Source organism: Notothenia rossii (genome assembly GCF_949606895.1).
Source record: "Notothenia rossii genome assembly, chromosome: 4".
Lineage (NCBI taxonomy): Eukaryota > Metazoa > Chordata > Actinopteri > Perciformes > Nototheniidae > Notothenia > Notothenia rossii.
In genome coordinates this window covers 77,857,038-77,876,351 of record NC_136902.1, presented here as the reverse complement: position 1 = coordinate 77,876,351, position 19,314 = coordinate 77,857,038, and the positions used below count along the sequence as shown (strand labels likewise).

Sequence of the window (19,314 nt, the reverse complement as noted above, 5' to 3'; positions counted from 1 at the left end):
ACCAGGTTCAAATCTAGTTCATTGTGGTCATGTGTTGTGTGGCTCAGACCACCAGGCCACCACAATGTCTTATATTTATAATGTTGTGTTTAGTATATGACAGTCAAGAAGAGCAAGCGAATAGAACCCATTCAATTGAGGGAAAGATCTCAATATCACATCGCAAACCACAAATTAGATTGGTCCAACGTATTATGTCAGAGTGAAGGATGCAGCAAAAGCATACACAAATATAACTATTAGATGAAGTTACCTTAGAAAGAGGAACTGTTGGTATTTTGGGATATTCAAACCTTGACAAGTACTTGTGAACCAGAACCATTATGCAAATAAGTAAGGAACATCGAAACTGGAGAGACCTTAGTGACCTAATGTGATCATTAGGAAGGTGAATGTAAGTGAACACAGATTTGGAAGACGACATCAGATGAAGGAAGCTGCAAACGTTTTCAGAAGCACCCACAAGATCTGTGTACAGAGAGGGATAGCTGTGGGAACATTTAAGACGTTGTATAGAAGCCTGACATTCACAAATAAAGGTTAATCAAAACACTCAAACTTTTCCGCCATTTGAGTGTCGCAATATTTACACTCTCTTTAATAATTACCTCTGTTTCTAGGATTTAGTAAAGGGCATTTCCTCATACTCCCTATGATTATAAGGTGTGACATTCACAGATAGGGCAGCCTGCATTAAACAGAAATAATTTTGAATGTATTGGATGTGAAAACAATTTAAGCTCCTGTCATTTTCTGTGCAGATGAAAACATTTGGGTTCAGGGCCCTGACAGCTCAGCTGGTGTCATTTGAGCCACAATGGAGCTTGATACTGCGAAACAAGCTCTGACATTCTCTAGCTGCCACGAAACTGGTCGGGCAGGTGGGAAACTGAAGCACTCGGCACGCCCGTCTCTGTTTGGAGAAGAATGGAGGACTAAGAGAAGGATGGACGCTGGAAGTGGGAGGTGTCAGGCTCTGAGAGGGAAGGCAGACCTACCTTTTGCCAAATGGAGTTCAGAGACAAACACAGTAAAGGAGAAGAAAAGAAGAAAGCTGTGGTGTTAATGTGGCACCAGCATGCACTAATCTCTGCTCTGTGACTGAGTAAACACCTGGATGAGAAAAAGCTCCACCCACCTGCGCTCACCTCCACTCTCCACTCTTTAATTTTCTAAGACCAATGGCAAAGCATGACCAGGTAAGTTATTTTCTTGTCTTTTTTCTTATAATTGAAAATGTCTTCCTCTTGATAAACAGTGTCTTGGCTTTTCCTCAAGATGTTAACCGTCCTCCAGTCAATAGTCAAACTTCCTTCTTGATCAATACTCACCTATCACTCAGACTCTGAATGGCGGCTGTTGTTCTGTTTATCTGCTTCTCTGTCTGTCCTGTTTGAGTTTCAGAGTGTGTCTATAAACATTTGCAGCCTTCATAACTTTAAGGGTGCTTCGCATTGAGTGACAGACTGACTGATTATAGGTTTTATTTGTTTCTGTGTGAATGGAGTTTGAATATTGCTTTAACTAAAATATTGGTTTTACCTAAACCAACCTAAACCAACAGTGAAAAGTGGTTTCTATCAATAGTTTCCATTGTGCACGTTTATAGCAGCTTGAAGCTCTGAAGAATATAACACTTTTCATGAGAAAAAGAAAAAAATAATATTATAGTTATTTTTACAATTTTTGACAATTAATGTTTCCAAATCAGAAATTGGTTTTTATCAATGTGTCTCTACATTTGGGGGAATGTGGTTCTCATCGGATATCTATCTTTAAAATTGCGACATAATTTTAAAACTGTGTTTGTGGCACGTTTGCTTATGCAAATCACGAGTCTTAAGATAAAAGAGGAAGTATGTTGTTAAGTTGTCAGTCAAATGTAACCTTTTTTGTTATAAAACACTTTACTTATGATGAGGCCACAATGTATTGGATATGCCGTTAGTTTTGGGTTAGGTTTTGGTTGCAGTCAAACTGAGTTTACTACCTGATGTTAAGAAATGCAGAGGGCAGACTTGTATCCGCCTTGGCTCTTTTCAGACCCGATTATAGTACACATTAGTTTCCAGTGACATTTTGGGTGGTTTTGTAACTTTCTTTTGACACAGTTATTGGTCCGGGTACAGTTTTCACCTTTCAAATGTCATGTGAACTTCCTAATATTGAAATGTTTTTAGTACCCTTTGGATGATAATGGCCGACAGGCAAACTATGCAAGATGACCTGTGTGTACTCTGCTGGGAAATGTGAAAAACCTGCTCGTCTACTTTTTCAGATCTGCAATTTTCAGTTCAGGCATATTTTGACAATTGATCAGCATGCAATAGAAACATTCTTATGGAACACCTATTGTAGCGAGTCAGCCCATAGTCTGCGCCAACTGAATACCCTTTTATGCAAAGGACCACCCCGCACTCTGCCTTAAATTAGCTTTCTCTATTGGTGGATTTTGCAAGTCAAATCAAAACAAATGTTACTATGATGAAATCAAGGTAATAGACACTGTTCATGTTAAACCTTTGCTATGCTGTAGACCCTCTGATTAACCCATACCCAAGAGTTGATAAAAAAATTGATTAAAAAAACTTAAATCAGACCTTCTGTACGTAACCTTTTTCTAGTTTTCTTTAGTCTTCTCAAACTCTATTGTATGTCATCATAATCCGTAAATGCATGGGTGACACTGCAAACAGGTATTCAGGTCACATAGAGACAGAGTGCAACATATCATACTCTGAAAATGTCAGCATGACTAAGGATAATTTTGTCAACCTACTGTACCTCTACCACTGGTGCAGGTGATAACTTAAATAATGATGGCAACAGTAACCCTTTTTGATTCAACCACATTCCACTACTATTACAGAAAGAGTGAACAATGGCCTGAAACTGACATTTGGAAGAAAATCTTGCTGCACACATATGATAACTGAGTTTCAGGATCCAACTTTTCTGTACGTCTCATTGCCTGAATACAATGTTGTCTTCTTTACCCTGTTAATAGTGAATCCCACCCAGAGAAACTATTTAGGCATTTTATTTTATTTGCAGCAACTATAAAGTTTTTAGCCATTGCTCTGGGACTTAAAGTGTTTCTTTGTTTTGCTCAAGCAGGTTTAGTCACATATTCTGCATCGGTAACGTTCCTTTCCCTGCTTTAGCCTCCCTAGCTGCATTCCACATACCACAAAACCGCATAGCAATATAAGCATGTTGTTGTATAAGCTCAATTGTATTGATAATAATAAGATAACTTTTTAGTAGTTAAAAGTTGTTGGGAAAGAAGCTTATTTTCTTTCTTGCAAAAGGTAGATGAAAAGAACAAAACCACTTAGAAGTCTATAAAGTAAATATGAAGCGAGTGCCAGCAGCAGGTTGTGTCAACTTATCACAAAGACTGGAAATAGGGGGACACAGCGAGCCTTGTTCTGTAAAAGGAAAACAAGTCCAACACCTCTAACACTCACTAATATCTTGTTTGTTATGTTGCATATATTCAGAAATGTACTGTGCTTAGCCAAGATATAGTAAACAGCTTAACCCCCCGTAATACCACAACATGCTGATTTTATTATCATATTTTTCCTCGGATAAAACAAATGAGATAAAGTGTGTAAATCAGTGAGCTTTAGAATAAACTTTAAGGAAGTAATGTTTGCTGCTGACAGAGCTAAGCTTACTGGCAGCTCACTCTAGCTGTTAGGATAAACACACAAAAGTGATATCAACCTTTCCATCTAACACTCAGCAAGACATTAATAACCGTGTATTTCCGGAAAAGTCGAATGTTTAGTCAACGTTATATATCCACATAAAGTAAAATGATTGGAAGCTCAATCATCATGGCATCAGGAAGAAAGAAGAGAAGCGAGTTTGAACCATGAAAGCAGAGTAAAAAACAAAAAATTGCAAGTCATTGTGTGACAAAGACAAATATATAAGGTCTTTAAACGCATTGTCAAACAAAAGATAGAGTTTGACCAACCCATACATCTGTTTACCCTGACTCATTCATAGTGAGCTCAAGTGGAGCTGGGGGAAAACACTGTTGCCACAAAACCTCAGTTTTAGTCGCCCTCATTCTCCCCCTAAACCAGTGGTTCTCAAACTTTTTCTGTCAGGCGAAAAAAAAAAGTCGGGCCCCCCCAACACAAATAGTCACGTAATGGGCCAAGTTATCATTTATTAAAATACATCAATATGAACGTGAACATTCCTTTCAAAATAATAAAAAAATCACTTTGCTAGAACAGTGATAATAAAACAATGCTCCATAAGTCTGTGTGCTCCAAAAATAAATACATAATACAATTTTGCAATCCCTTTGCTAGAACAATAAATGATAATACTTTGCCACTTTGCAATCTGTGCAAAAAAAAATTAAAGAAAGAAAATGCTGATATTTAGCAAAAAAGTGTGTCTTATCACAGCATTAGTGGCTGCAATGAGCCTGTTTTGCACTGCAAATTTCTTCAAAACGGGGTTGCAGGCTCGGTGGCGGTGCCAGATATTTATTTTGGGGGTGCTGTGGGGTAGCTTGACGTTTCATAGAGGGTGCTCAAACATTTAGGCTTTCCCATGAATGTACCGGTCACTGCAGTGGAATTTTCTACTGCAACAATCCCCACGCAAATACACAGTGTACCCACGACTGTTACAATGAAGGCTTGATAATCAGCTCCTGGCATATAGGTGTAAGCAGGAGTAAAGTGCTATTTTTATAGATGGTGTGTGGACCTAACATCCTTTTTTTTTTTTTAATATTGAAGTTAAAAGCATCAATCTGGTGCACTTTGAGAGCAAAATGAAGAGATCTATGGATACATTATGAAACAGAACTGTAAACAGATTTACTTTTTCTTTATGGATATTTTATAAATCACTCTCCTTTTAAACTTTATTCTTGTTTTACTGTCATATAGTATTTCATACTTGTTTTTCATTTATTCTCTTGTTTTTTATAACGATAATGATCGTATAAACGTGTGCCTCGGAAATAATTGTTTACATTAATCGTGACCAAACCGTTTGAGACCCACTGAGACTAAAGTTAACTATCTAAACCAGGGGTCGGCAACCTTTTTGATATGAAGTGCCATTTAAAAAAAAGAATTGTTATCAGCGTGCCAACCATAGGTGTCAACGATCGAGAATTATCAACCGGAGGGGGGTGGGGTTGAGGTGTTGGACGCTCGTGAACTATCAGCAGGAGGGCGGGGAAGCAGTGTGTGGACCTGTCAGCGCAACTTACATGATGCCGAATTTAACAAACACCTTTAAATAATTGGTTTAAACGGCATAATAATAAGGACGATCGTCCGTTCTGTGATTCTCCAGAGCACACATGCTATGATATTAGGCTCATGGAAGTGAAACGAGGAAGCGGAAAAACAGAGGTCTGTGATGTATTTTGTGAAACAGAAGAACAGCTAAATAAATGCAACGGCCTCCCAAGAAGAGCTCGCCTCTCTCCAGTCATTTAAGTTAAAGTTGGTTATTGAACCTGAAGCTTGTTGATTCTGCCCTCCTCGACTACGGTCTGGGAGCCGACAAGAAAGTTCAACACACAGATGGCCAGTCCGCCCCTTTGTAGCGTATTATTTCGATAACAGATGAGCAGATCGCCACTGGGCTTTCAACTAAATACACAGCCACGAAAAAACTGCGGCATTTGTACAGCTCCTTATGGGTACTGCAATTAGTGAAGTGCTTTATTCCTCTGTGGTGAAACGATCAGCACTGCACCACGGAGGAAAGCGGCAGAAAGTCACCTGGAGATAAAGAGAGCGGGGCTGCGTTGCGTGCATGGCTTCCTTCTGCAGGTAACGGGGAGACGCGCTCTGGCGGCGGTCTCGTTCAGGATCGGAAAATACGATTTCAATATTTTGCACACTTATTCCACTTATTCCTAGTGTGCCACTGGTTACGGTGCCGCGTGCCAATGCTGGCACGCGTGCCAGGGGTTGCCGACCCCTGATCTAAACACTCAAAGAGTCCTTTAGCTCACTGAGCCTCTCAGTCTGACAGGAGAGGACTCTCCTCCACCTTGTTGTGAAAAAAGCTCCTTATATCCGTTAGCGTAGCTCACTAGCACCAGAAGCTAACAACAACGATCTCCGGTACCGGTGCGCTCTCTCTTTTGCGCACGCACACAAAATGGCTCGTTCCACACACACACATAGCCGAGCTTCAATTAAACACAGAGACCCAGACGTACTTGTACTGTACTGTAGCATATTATTGTCTAATCAATAATTTTTTTATTTCTTTTAAAAAAAAAATGTTGTCATAACTATTTTTCCTCCTGGTCTCTTGCGCCCCCCCGGCATGCCTCTGCGCACCCCAGGGGGGCGCGCCCCCCACTTTGAGAAACATTGCCCTAAACTCTAATTTGTGAATACCTGTTATCCAACCTGTCCCAAACACTCAATAGCTGATTAAATCCTTTGTCAGAAGTACTTCATATCGCTACTGGAAGAGTGAATCAAAAAGGGGCAGAGGAGATGATGATGCATGGCTAGATAAACAAGGAAATGAACTGTTAAAACCTGATCTTTCACAAACTGTTGCTAGGATACATCACCTTTTATCTCTACAGGAAAGCATGTTTCCCAGGCGAGGATTTACAGTAAACATAGGCTTGATAATAGTCGCAAAGAGGACAATGGGTTACGTGCTTAATCTTGGCAACCATCCAAATCATTTCCTTTTCTAGCCTTTTTCTATTGTATGTCTCATTCCTTGTATAGTAAAACATATTAAACATAGCAAAGTGTCTTGTTTCCAACGGTGATAGATTTCACATTGTATGTATAAAAGCCTTTCCAACACTCATGATGCCTTGCTAGTGGATTTCTTACCTGTTTATTCTTTTCTATTTTTCTCCCAGAACGACCTCCCTCCTCCTTACTACTCTCTTGACTTGCACACCCAGCCCCCCCTCAAGCCCTATGAGGAGGTGGTTTATGGTGTGGGTCCAGGCCTGACACCCCCCAGTCATCCACGTTACATCCCCCAGTATCCACCGTCCGTGGTGGTTTCGCCAGTCACACAGTCTAGCATACGTGAGTGATATCCGCAGCTCACATATTTTCCTGAGAAAACAATGCATGCAGGTGTGGGAGCAACATAAATGGAGACAAGGAGTGTTAATGTGTGTTTGTGTCCCTGTGTCCAGCCCCCAGCAGTAAGAGGAGGAGATGCTGCCACAGTAATGCACAGTGCTGCGGAGGGTCGGGGGGAACCTTACTGCTGCTCGGCCTGCTTGCACTGGCCATCTGGCTTGGAGGTACACTGATTCCTTAAATTAAAGTTAAACCTTTTTAACCAAAAGAGCCATTTTGCTCCTTTTTCCAAAACATTTTTTGGTCCGGAGCCGCAAAACATATTTCATAGCTTGATAGCTAATAAAGTTGTATTTATTGTTATATCAGACAAAAACTACAGTTTTTTTGCATTTATTAGGCTATTTATTACATTATATAAAACTGCTAACCTCTAATAAGGAACAAAGAACTCCTATAAGGAGAATTACAAATAATACACAGGCCTACTTTAAAATAAATTTAACACAGCACTTGGGGAGTCCTCTACACATTTGAAGGAAAAAAAAATATTATTAAAATGGGCCCACTTGGAAAAAAATAAAACATATAGCTGCACCCTAAAAAGAGTTAAAGGTAGGGTAGGTAAAAATGGAGAAACCAGCTTGAATGCGCTAGAATTTGAAAATACACAACCGGAAAAAATCTGCCTCTTCGTTCAGACTTTCTTACAGAGTCCCTCCTCCAACACACACGAACACCTACATGACCAATGAGGGCACGAGATAAGTTTGTGCACAGATGAAAGGCTGACAGGCAGATAGGCCATCCAGTTACTTTAGCCGGGCCGGCTCAGATGATTGGTCGTGCTTTTTACAGTAGCCTACTACGGCTTCCAGAGATACATTTTTGTATGTATTTATTGTCAAAGCATTTAATATATTCATTGCTATTGGGACGTTAAGAGCACTGCATGGAATATAACAAAAAGTGTTTTCTGAAATAAATTACATACCCCATTGAATTATGACTGAAGATTGTCAGCTGTCTTCCTCTCCCGTGTTGTTCCTCGATATGTAAAGGCTGCAGCACCGTTGACAACTTCTCTCTACATATCAAACATACCGGTAAACCAGCATCGTTTGCTGTGAAAGCATATAACTCTGTCCACACAGAATTAAATCCTGTGTTCCTCCGGTACTTTTCTTTAATTTATCCATAGTTCGCTCATCGAGCCGGGGGTCAGGTTATTCGCCTCCAAGAAAAGGCGCTAGCGCTGGACCGTAGCAGGATGTGACGCATATTTTGGTTGATCTAATTAAAACCGTTTTGTTTTTTATTTATGTGTCACAGTATCACCTCAAAATACAAGATACGAAACATTTTGGGGCCGCATGCGGCCCGTGGGCCGCGGGTTGCCAACCCCTGATTTAGACCATTAGATATTGTCATTAATATTCATCTGCTGTTCTAATTTGTTAAAGTATATGTTAGTCAATTGTTCTTGTGCCCTTGTGTTCCTGAAGAGAGTAGATGTGATTTAATTTTTTGTAAATAAGGCTTACTTTTAAAAAGACTATTGCAGGTCTAAATGCCACTAAAAAGAACAAGATTATGGTTGCTAGGTTCTGAAAGAGATTGGTTACGGTTTCATTCTCTAGCATCACTTAACTTTTTAATCGTAGGGCCTACAGCCCTTTTAAAAAGTTAAACTTTATTGCAATTCACAAAACATTGGTTGTTAAAATCTAGTGTTTTTCTAGGGTTGGGGTTGTAGTATTTATGGGATTTGGATCACCATGTAGTGAATGCACGAGTTTAAAGCAGGTATATTATTTATATAGAAATACTTTTGAATAGTTGCTGATATTCTTTAGGCGAGGTACCCAAAGGTGTTGTACTCCTTTAAGTTGCATTTTACTGTTCTAATTTCATGTCAACGTGTAGTTTTAGTTGATTCTAGCAATAATGGCACACTCTATCTCTACTGACCACAACTCTTATTACCCAAACAACAGTTCGTTATGGCACCCGGTTGGCAACAACAGCAATCCTCCACGATGACTACGATGATGACGACGACGATAGAATTCCGCAAAGATATGACACCTGCTCCAACAGTACTGTTAAATGTGATGGGATAATAGACTGCAAACTGGGATCTGACGAAACAAACTGTGGTGAGTAGGCACTATTCAAAGAAACTGCACACAACAGCATGCTTGCATTTGTCAATTCTTGCTGAATGAAGCTAATTTCTTTCCCATTAGATTACTGGTTTCACTGTACAGTAATTGTCTGTAGTTGCAACAGCAGCAGCACACGGGCGAAAGACTCCACATTACAGTCACATTGAGTTAAGTATAACCAAATGATGAGACACCATCTAAGTTGTCCCAATGCTTTTTTTCTTCCCCAGTGAGATTTGACAAGAGCAACGGTCTGCAGGTCAAGACATCTCAGGATGGCCGCTTCCTTCCAGTGTGCCACAAAGACTGGAACAACAACTATGCTGACGAGACCTGTGCTCAGCTAGGACTCAGAAAGTAAATCATCATCCCCTGACTTCATTAATTATTTCGTGATTCCTGACCTAATGCTGAATAGGGTTGGAGCGGTAGCAACAGCACTCCAACGTGAAAAAAATGTGTTACCATTCCTCGTCATCATTCGAAGGGTTTCTGAAGAAGTCATTTAGCATCATTTTGCCAGACCCAATTTCAACAGCAGTGCGGGAACATGTGGGTTTCTATCTCACCTGTAATTGAGATCCATCTCATTTCTCCTCACATGCTGCTATACATTTAGGGTTGAATTGATTCTCCACAACGTCTCCCTGGGGTATGAGTTTCCAGACTCAATCAGGCATTGCTTGGACAAAATGATCTCTGTATGTGCAAGTTTATCTCTACAGCTTTCTGAACTGCCTCTCTCTATCTTTAGGTCATATGTTACCGGAAAAATAAAATCCCAGGGTGCCAACGTTTTATCATTGACAAGCAGAAAATCTCCGCTTCTCCAGAGTCGGGTTAAAGTCAGGTAAACAATCTAGTCCTTATCCCACCTGTTTCATACACAGCTCAGTTCTAACCTGTAATCTTTTTATTATAAAATATATTTAATCATTTCACATTTTAGAATCATTTGTGAAAGTAGTTATCCCACAGACTTATTTTATGCTTTTATTTTATTATAATACTACAATAGAAAGCTGTGTTGGTGCATGCATTTATACCTGACATGTTTTTCTCACTGTGGCATTACGCAGTTCATCGTGTCCAAACCAGGAAGCCGTCTCCCTGCAGTGTGTGGGTAAGGAGCCTCCATCTGTTCCTAAAGCCATGTGTCACGCACAGCCCTTGTCTTTTTCTGTCTCTTTCTTACACATATACTCATAAACACACACGCAATGTACGACTGCACATTAAGCCATTTGAGTATTTGATCAATATCTCTTGACATTCTGACAATACCTTCTTTTTTTTCAAGTTCTAGCCCTCTTTCAATCTATAACCTTAATTAAACTCGAGCCTTCAGAGTTGGGATGACATGGCTGAATTTAAACAACTAGGGTACCAACCATGATATGCAAAACACAATGTTTAACATGCAGGCTAGTTGGGACATTCAACCACAGTCCTGGAGTCTGCTTCTACACGTACACAGCCTTTTCCTGGCACTGCAACACATATCCACCACACCCTTTCTATCCTGTTTACCTAGGCCATCTGGTTCTTTGCTAGTTCATTTGCTGGCCTACTGCTAACCTTAAACTATGCTTACACTTTATACAACTGCTGTTGCTGTTCAAGCAATGTTGCATTTCATAATCCCCAGCGTCAACCTGTAGTCCCTGAGTCTACCTTTCCTATCAGCACTCCCCACTTCCTATTGTGTTATGCAAATATCATCACAGAAAAAATTCTATATTTGCATCATATTCCATATTTATCTAAGTTGGCACACTGAAATAGGCAAGATCACAAAAATAATAAACGTATTAGTTTTAGGTGCAATGGACTGAATTTCACTGTATGATCAAATCTAATTTGTCACATGCACTGTACAAGCAAAACATTAGTAACCCATTTTGTTTTGAGAAGCAGTAACAAAAAGCAACACAGTCCCTCTGTGAGGGCAAACAAAACAAAAAAGCAATAAAAAAAAGGAAGCAGTAACACAATATGATCATTATTTTGCCACCTGATACCCGTGAATCTATCATATTGAATTATCTTTCAACACCTACTATAAAGGATCTGTTTAGCTGTTTCTTTGGACATGTGCAGTATTTTACATTTTTCTTTTATTCTCAGACTGCGGACGCCAGAAGACCACGTCCCGGATCATTGGGGGTAGCGCGGCTAAGGAGGGCCAGTGGCCCTGGCAGGTATCCCTGCACTTCAGAGGATCCCACGTCTGCGGGGCAGTCCTGATCTCTCGTGATTTTGTTCTGACTGCTGCCCATTGCTTCCCAAGGTGACTGACTGACAGAGTAAACCCATCTGAGAATTTGTATACAAACTTATGGATTCATTTTTGTTCTTAACGTGTTTGTTTTTGTCTCAGTTCATAGCACATTGTAATTATAGAAATGCATATTGTGTTTATATCAAGATTCTAATATTCAAAACTGATATAGGTTCTGAAAGAGATTGGTAACAGTCTCCTTCTCTAGCAGCCTAGCATCACTTAACATTTTAATCCTACAGCCCTTTTAAAAAGTTTTTATTTTCGCTGAAACTTAATTGCCATTAGCAAAACATTGGTATTTAATTAGCTGTTTTGTTTATTTATGAGAAACCCATTGCTTTCTACTGAATTTTTTTTTTTTTGATTTGCAGCAGCAACTCTTTATCTCTTCAGAACTGGAAAGTGTATGTTGGATTGATATCTCTGACTAGACCTACTCAGCCCTACATGGTTAAGAGGATTATACTCAACAAAAACTACAACAGCAAGACTAATGACCAGGATGTCGCTCTGCTAAAACTTGAAACACAAGTTACTTTCAATGGTCAGTAAATTATTTATTTAAAATCCTTATCATTTTCACCCTACTTTCATACCTGTTTGAAGGGAGTATGCATATGTAGGAAGTTTCTTTTGCAGTGTGACCTGGTGGGTGACTGACTCTCGTGAAACACTGACAGTTTGCGTTCAAGAGCCTGTGTCAATAAACATTCACTCAGCAGCTGACAAACAGATCACTCAATACCTACAACCTACTGTATAGAGATGTATGTGCTCTGCAGCTGATGAAAAATAACAGCCCTGTGTAGATCTAAAATGTAAAACAAATATATGTATTTTTGTGTTATCCAGATAATATCCATCCAGCTTGCCTGCCAGCTTTTGACCAAGAATTCAAACCTGGAACCGCATGTTGGACCTCAGGATTTGGCACCACTGAGTCAGGATCAGGCAAGAATATGATTTTATTTTTTTAGCGCTCACTGTGTTAAAAGACGCGTTTACATATTCTGCTTAAGGTACACCTGCATATAAGCAATTTTAATCTTTAATCTTTTGATCTTGTTCAATTTTACAGAAACCTTGTAAATTAATGTATGTTTTAAGAGGTTGTTCTTGGGTTCATGGATAACGTATTGTTATAAAGAAGTTTCAGGTAACCCTCAAAATGCAGCTTTCCTTGAAAACAAGCACCGTAACAGTATAAACCTCATGTTAACGTGCAAAATGTTAAGTTGCAAAGGGGCTATTTAAGTTATACCAGATCAGAATTTATTTAGCTGTTTATTTAAAAAAATTGTCTTTCTGTGTTTTGAACTATGTTTAATGCATTCTCGAGGAAATACAATACAATATTTCCATGAAACTAAATAATACAATAATGTATAAATGAAGGCATGTAACGCATGATATAGAACCCAAAGGATTACAATTGGCAATAAGAATGCAGTCAGACCAGATAAACAACTCCAAAAAGGTTGGGGCGCGTATTCCTCAGAAGAAGTAGGTAGAATAAAGTCTCAATCCCTTAGGGAAACATGAATGATTTGCCTGAGAGTAAGTAAATGCATGTCCTGTATATACTGAGAATGATAACAAATGAGAAAGATGGACATGAACTAAGAATGCACAACAACATGATTAATACTCGTATTGGAAAGAAAAGATAGAAAGAAATACCTGGTGTGGATTGTTTATCAATCAATTAATCCCTTTCTTAAACACAATATAAAGCATCGCATTTATTACGACACTATTATTAGACATACTTATAAAAGGAGTCTTGTTGGAAATACAAATCAGCATATGTTCCCTCCAACACAGGCGTTGTCTCCAAGGAACTGATGGAAGTGACTGTGGACCTCATAGACACAGGTGTGTGTAACGGTCCCGTAGTGTATCCAGGCGCCGTGACCAAGCACATGCTCTGTGCTGGGGATTTGGATGGAGGCAAAGACTCCTGTCAGGTGAGCAGTCAACGTCAACGGACATGTTAACATCCGCTGTGACTTAAACATAAACCTGTGTTAACTATCACAAACGGTATTTCCAGGGGGACAGTGGTGGACCTCTGGTGTGTAAGGGAGACAGCCGTTGGTACCTGGCCGGGATTACAAGCTGGGGATTTGGCTGTGGTGAAAAAAACAGACCGGGTGTTTACACCAAAGTCAAAAGTGTTCTGCCCTGGATCTACAGCAAAATGCAGGTAAGAATAGATATGAAAAAAATGTTATAAGAGGGTGAGTTTGACATCCAAATGATTAAGATGCCTTACATTTATGCCACAGGTTTTCTCTTTTTAATCTTAACTCTGTCTATGCCTCCTACAGCAAGAGAAGCCATGATGTCCCTTTGTCCCTGCTGGGGTCTAATCCCCCCACCACAATAAACCCTGCACTATGAAGTAGAGACGTGAAGGAATTTACACATAGAAGAATGAAAAGATGAAAGAGATACTTTAGGCAGAAGGTGAAAAGTTGAATGCACGATAAACCTCACAACTTGGACAAAGGACTCCTGTCTTCTATCTTCCATATTTATACTCTGTCAAACAGGTTTTGTGAATGACCTAAACCTGATTATTGATACACATCAATTGATGCACTGACTTTAGTGTAGGCTTCTTGATTCTTCTGTCTCTTGTTATGAAGTATACTTGTGTTGACATACATGTTAAACAAGCTTTAAAGATGGCTGGCCCTTCTCTTATGTGTTCTCTGCCAATGAAACTCAGTCCACTCTACTGTGATCTACTTAATTAGTTTAACCATGAGAAAAATGATTTATGATTGATAGATGTGTTTTATACTCAGGGACACATCTGGGATGTTTCAATAGAGAAAAAAGAAGAAATGACACTTTGTTTTGTATTTACTTTAAAAAAAGAAAGCAAGTGTGACCCTTGACTCTCTAAATTAGCTGGGACTCTAGCTGTGAAACTCTGTGTACCTTTGTACCCAAAATGTGACGTTTTTAACCTGTTCTCCTGAAATTGTATGTCAAAGTGTGGGTTCTCTGTGTCGTATTAGTGTTCATTGGCCATCTTGTGTAACATAATTGTGTGTCTAATGTGTGGGATCAACGGGCAATATACTGAGCACACATACAATAAACATTAAGTAAGCATAAGCTCTCAATCACACATGAGTCTGGCATGATGCTGGGGGTCTATGACGTGGGAGAGAGAGAGAGAGAGAGGAGAGAAAGCGAGAGAAAGCAAGAGACAGGGTTCAATGCACTGAAAAAGCAGTCACTCCAGGAATCACATTGTTATCCATCACACCAATTTTTTGCCAGGACAAGTAGATGTGAGCAGTGTGCATATTGACAGATGATAGTAGCCTAAAAAGCCTCGTGAGACAAGCTGCTTGATTTTTTTAGGGTGGATATCAGTTTGTTGGCCAACAGTCGGCTGGAGAAACAGGTGGTAAGTTGATAAGCGGACATATTTGATGTCTTTTATATTTTGATGTTTTCAGAAAATGTTTAGTAAGAAGGGGATGCAAAGATGGGTTGGAAGAAAACGCAATTTGTTTTTAGGATTTTAGTGAATACAAGCACATTTATAGTAAAATTATTTTTATGCCAACGTGCAGTCTTTGTAATATTTTGGATACACGATGCTGCTCTCATTGACTTGCAGAGATGCCATTTACAACGCTGTTCGTGGTTTATCACTGATACAGAACGAGGGTGTGTCTGCTGGCAATGATCACTAGACTTCAGTGGTTGCGCGTTATTTAAAAAAAATTACAATTACAGAGACATTTTAAATTCTTAAAAAGAGCGTGGCCAATTCATTTTCTCTCACCGATGTCGTTGATAACCAAATTTCGGTTGTCGTGCGTGATGTCACTGCTGTTATTAAAGACGGCTATACTGAAAGGGGATATCACATTGCGCATGATGGCTGGTTTTTCCGCTTCATCAAATGATCCACAGGTTGACGGACGCACAAGTGGATGGATGCCCAGACGTCACGCATCGGGTCTTGAAATATATTGTGCCAATTGTGTATAAGGCTTCGAATTAAACCTGTCTGTGTGTTTTACCATGGCATTAACATATAGGTGCGTTCAGCCTTCATTATAATTGTGAGGTTATCAGTGCGTAATTGGGGGCGATCTTTGATGTAAGCGCGATTTACACAAACGAAAGTCAAATTTACCATTACTATGTAGCCGATGCATCCATTGTAAACAGATGTGAGGATATTAATCAGATAAATAGGAGGTTTTAAAGCTGCCTGCCACACCCCTTGCTCCTGTTTATGTGGGAACTCCGGTTATCTGTGTGTTTCCATTCGATATCGTCACCTGAACCCATATTTCTCGTTCAGCACCAGAATATGTTTAGATCGAGACAGTTACCATGGAGATAACTCGACACTAACGACGCACAATGTTGTCATGGTGATGTAACATCATTATGATGGCAGATATCGAGTATTTTTTTCACAAAGGTTAAGGAGATCTGATGTGATGTGTGCCCTCCAGTAAGGTTGAACTATAGTCAATGTATATAAATCGACACTGGGACTTTGTATTTAATTTGTTTGAACACTTTGAAGCCTCAGGGTCTTTAGTAACTAAATTGATGTCCTTTGCCCGAGCATAGAGTGAAAGGCATTTGGCACAATGACCTTACTTTTAAAACCTTGCATTTAAAAAAAAAGCCATACACACAAATATCAAATTCCACAAGTAGCCTACTTGTTCTCTCAGAGACACAGAGATTTAGAAAAGAAAGCCTTTCATGTGAAGTTGTATCTCCCACGTTAATGGAAATCAGAATATCAATTTCAGCAGACCAGAAGGACCTCTGACAGGATATCATCTACTCTGTGTCATTGTGTTTTTGGTCGGGTGTGGTCTCATGAAAAACCCCACATACAATAAACCATCGGTTTAAATGTAATTTTAGACGTTGGTGTTAAAAAAGGTTGTTTTACACTGAACTAAATCTTGTCTGAGATTCACACTTCTGCAAAAAAGTATGGTGTAGAATGGATAAATATGTTTTATTTTTTATCGCCCTCTTGTATTTCCTTCCCTTTGGTCACATTTGCCTAACCACATTTCCAGCTCTGTGTATTTTATACTGGAATTGTCACTTCAATAACCCCCCCCCCCCCCCCCCCCCCTGACAGTGTGTCCTCTGCAGGCCCTTCACCTGCACTCTGCTGCTTCACAATGTTGGCTTGTCTCCTTTTCTGGCTGTCGTTAAGCCTGCCCTTCCCTTGTTCCCACATTACAGAAAACAGCTCCCTGCCTGCTGTTTCCTTGTCTTTCCCAAACATATACAGTCATTCACGCCCGCCCCTTTCTTGTACTCTCCTCCCCAGACAATGGGGAGCCTGGCTCTGCAACATGATTCTTCTAGTGCAGTCAGTCCAGGTATAGAGAGGCAACTGACAGGGTGCCATGTGTGATATGATGTTAAGAGAAAGGCTGGCATTAACTGTCTGCATGCTCAACACCTCAAAGGATTCTCACAGAAACCAACTGATACTTCTAAAAATGATTAGTTACCATTAGATAGTTTGTTAACCAGAGAAAACTAACTACTTTATTTTTTGTCCATAAAATACCCCTCTTTGTTTACAATTGTCCAGTGGATACAAATAAAATGTAAAACATTTGGAAATAAGGTATCGGATTAGAACTAGAAAACATTATTATTTTCTATAACACTGGCAGCAATATGCTGCTGTATAAAGAGCAAACCTAGCTTAGCTGAAATAATTTCCCACCTGCTGTTATAAGCTTAATCAGTGTTTTTGTAGTTGTGTGACTGCAGAGATGTACTGTTTAGGATATTCCATCAGTCATCACCTCTCATGTAAAAAAATATTTCCAGGTGTGAAAGACAGCCCTGTATGAGTCAAAGAAAAACATTTAAAGACTTCAGTTTTGACTGTATAGTGACAACCGAATTGAATTCCTAACTGCAGACATTCTCTTTTTTGAATAGTTCAGTGTACACTGTACATTTTAAATGACATAGTATTTAAGTATACTGTAAATACATATAAGGACAACAGTACTGCAAACGTAGAAACAAGAGAGCCTCTTATCAGAATGTCTGTGCAAAGGAAATAAATTAATGCACATTGACATTCATTCAAAAATATCAAAACAAGTTCCTAGTATGTTCGAGGTCAGCTACAGTATGATTGATTTTCATCTTTAGGGTAGACAGTATCAGTCTTATTGATTCAATGGGGGCCTTTAATTCCTGTGCTGTCATCTTCTGTCACATCATTTTTATAAAGGTCCTTGGATCTGTATGAGTTCTCACAAATCAAATATACAAAGCCCAGACATACTGTACAAACAGCCACTGAGCAGGAAGGCTGCAGTCGGTATCTCTCTCCGAATGACTATAATTGAATCTGTTCATTTAAAATGTTCTACATGGCTGGATAGACATAAATTGACCCACTCAAACAAAGGGACAGTAAGTCAGGTGGAATGAACTAAATGAAACCATGTACGGCGGTGCAGAGAGCAAGTTGGTACTGTCAAAGTCATTTTTGGTATTCATCTAAGAACTATGAATATATGGAATGAATTAAGTTAGTTGTTAAGATATATCAAGACATATCACGAAAAAATATATATATATCAGGATAACCAAAGTCTAAATGATTCAGCCTCTGGGGACCATGTACGTATGTCTCTATAAAGTTTCATGGTAAACCATTGAAAAATGTTCCCTTGCAGTCAGCATGGTTAAACAGTCGCTGGGCGACTTTACAGTTCCTCCAAATGCACACATTCTGTTACAGAAACCGTTGGCATGTGTGAATTGGTTAACCTACATGAAAATAGGCCAAGGTTGTTTGATATCCACAGGGAGGAAAGAGTACTCTTTGCCAGGAAAAGAGAACATTTTTGCAGACTCTGAACATGGATCGTTATGCAAGATATCCCTTTACATCAGTTAAACTCCAGGGTTTGGTATAAAGCCGTGTTGTGTGATGTGATTCTTTTTTCTTCACAACATTTACTTAATTGTATGAGTGCTTGTATTGTTGTGTATATAAACTATACTTTCATTGTTGCAGGAGGAATATACTGTGTTTTCTGGAGTAGTGTAGCTCGCCAAAACAGACCTCTCTAAACCAAATGTGTATTTGTCTTTCTTTCTTACTCACCCTCCCTCTTTATTACTATATGTCTACAGTTGCCATGGAAACTATTCTGCTCTTCCTCTCTTCACTCCTGATGTGTGTGGCTGGTAAGTTGCACTGTACACACATGCATACAAACAACACCAATAGTCCATAGGGAGGCAGTGTTAGAGCAGGAAGTTGTGTTACACCAAAAGGCACACACTGGGTGTGGACTTATAGTAAAACATAAATTACTGCCTCTGTGTGTGTGAGGTCTGTTTAATGGTGTATGATTAAAAGTAAGACATATGAACACATTGTGCACAGTCACTACAGTACAAATAGATTGAATCGTGCTTTGAACTGTCTTTTGTTTCACCTAGAGCTTGTGTAAGATAAAATATATATAGAATAATAGACAGAGAGATTGATAGCGATGAAGTATTTGTTGTCTCCTTTCTAATATCCTGTGCTTGAACTCTCACCTTTTTCCTCTTATCCTCTGACTCACACCACTTCTCTTTGGCTGGCTCTCAGCTGTGGCAGACCCCAGTGCACAGGGTGAGTACTCTTCATGTAATCTCTAATAGGGTCACACTCGGTCCTGACAGCCATATAGCTGGGTCTATTGGTTGCCAGATCAAATCAGATCCTTATAGATTGCTCCACTACAGCATG

The 19,314-nt window shown here is 39.5% G+C and overlaps 2 protein-coding genes across 2 annotated transcripts in view; both read left to right on the top strand.

Annotated features, from left to right (window-relative positions):
* The first annotated feature begins 985 nt into the window (after nt 1–985).
* On the top strand, nt 986–14,661 carry tmprss13a (transmembrane serine protease 13a). The gene is made up of 13 exons (XM_079675090.1): nt 986–1,199; nt 6,893–7,067; nt 7,181–7,291; nt 9,065–9,226; nt 9,466–9,592; nt 9,990–10,085; nt 10,315–10,358; nt 11,363–11,525; nt 11,891–12,063; nt 12,372–12,470; nt 13,344–13,486; nt 13,573–13,725; nt 13,850–14,661. The coding sequence occupies exons 1-13, from the start codon at nt 1,182–1,184 to the stop codon at nt 13,862–13,864; spliced, it is 1,479 nt and encodes a 492-aa protein (XP_079531216.1). The 5' UTR covers nt 986–1,181; the 3' UTR covers nt 13,865–14,661.
* Nucleotides 14,662–14,772: 111 nt separating this feature from the next.
* Nucleotides 14,773–19,314, top strand: part of fxyd6 (FXYD domain containing ion transport regulator 6) — an 8,837-nt gene continuing 4,295 nt past the window's right edge. The window contains exons 1-3 of the mRNA XM_079675091.1: nt 14,773–14,946; nt 18,708–18,761; nt 19,174–19,197. Of these exons, the coding sequence (XP_079531217.1) occupies nt 18,713–18,761; nt 19,174–19,197 (73 nt within the window). The 5' untranslated portion in view covers nt 14,773–14,946; nt 18,708–18,712. The remainder of the gene's footprint in view (nt 14,947–18,707; nt 18,762–19,173; nt 19,198–19,314) is intronic.

Bases quoted from the DNA above. Each gene is read 5' to 3' on its own strand.
- tmprss13a (XM_079675090.1), top strand. The intron at 9,593-9,989 runs GTAAATCATCAT...CTCTATCTTTAG, and splicing joins GCTCAGCTAGGACTCAGAAA to GTCATATGTTACCGGAAAAA. The intron at 12,064-12,371 runs GTCAGTAAATTA...TGTGTTATCCAG, and splicing joins AACACAAGTTACTTTCAATG to ATAATATCCATCCAGCTTGC.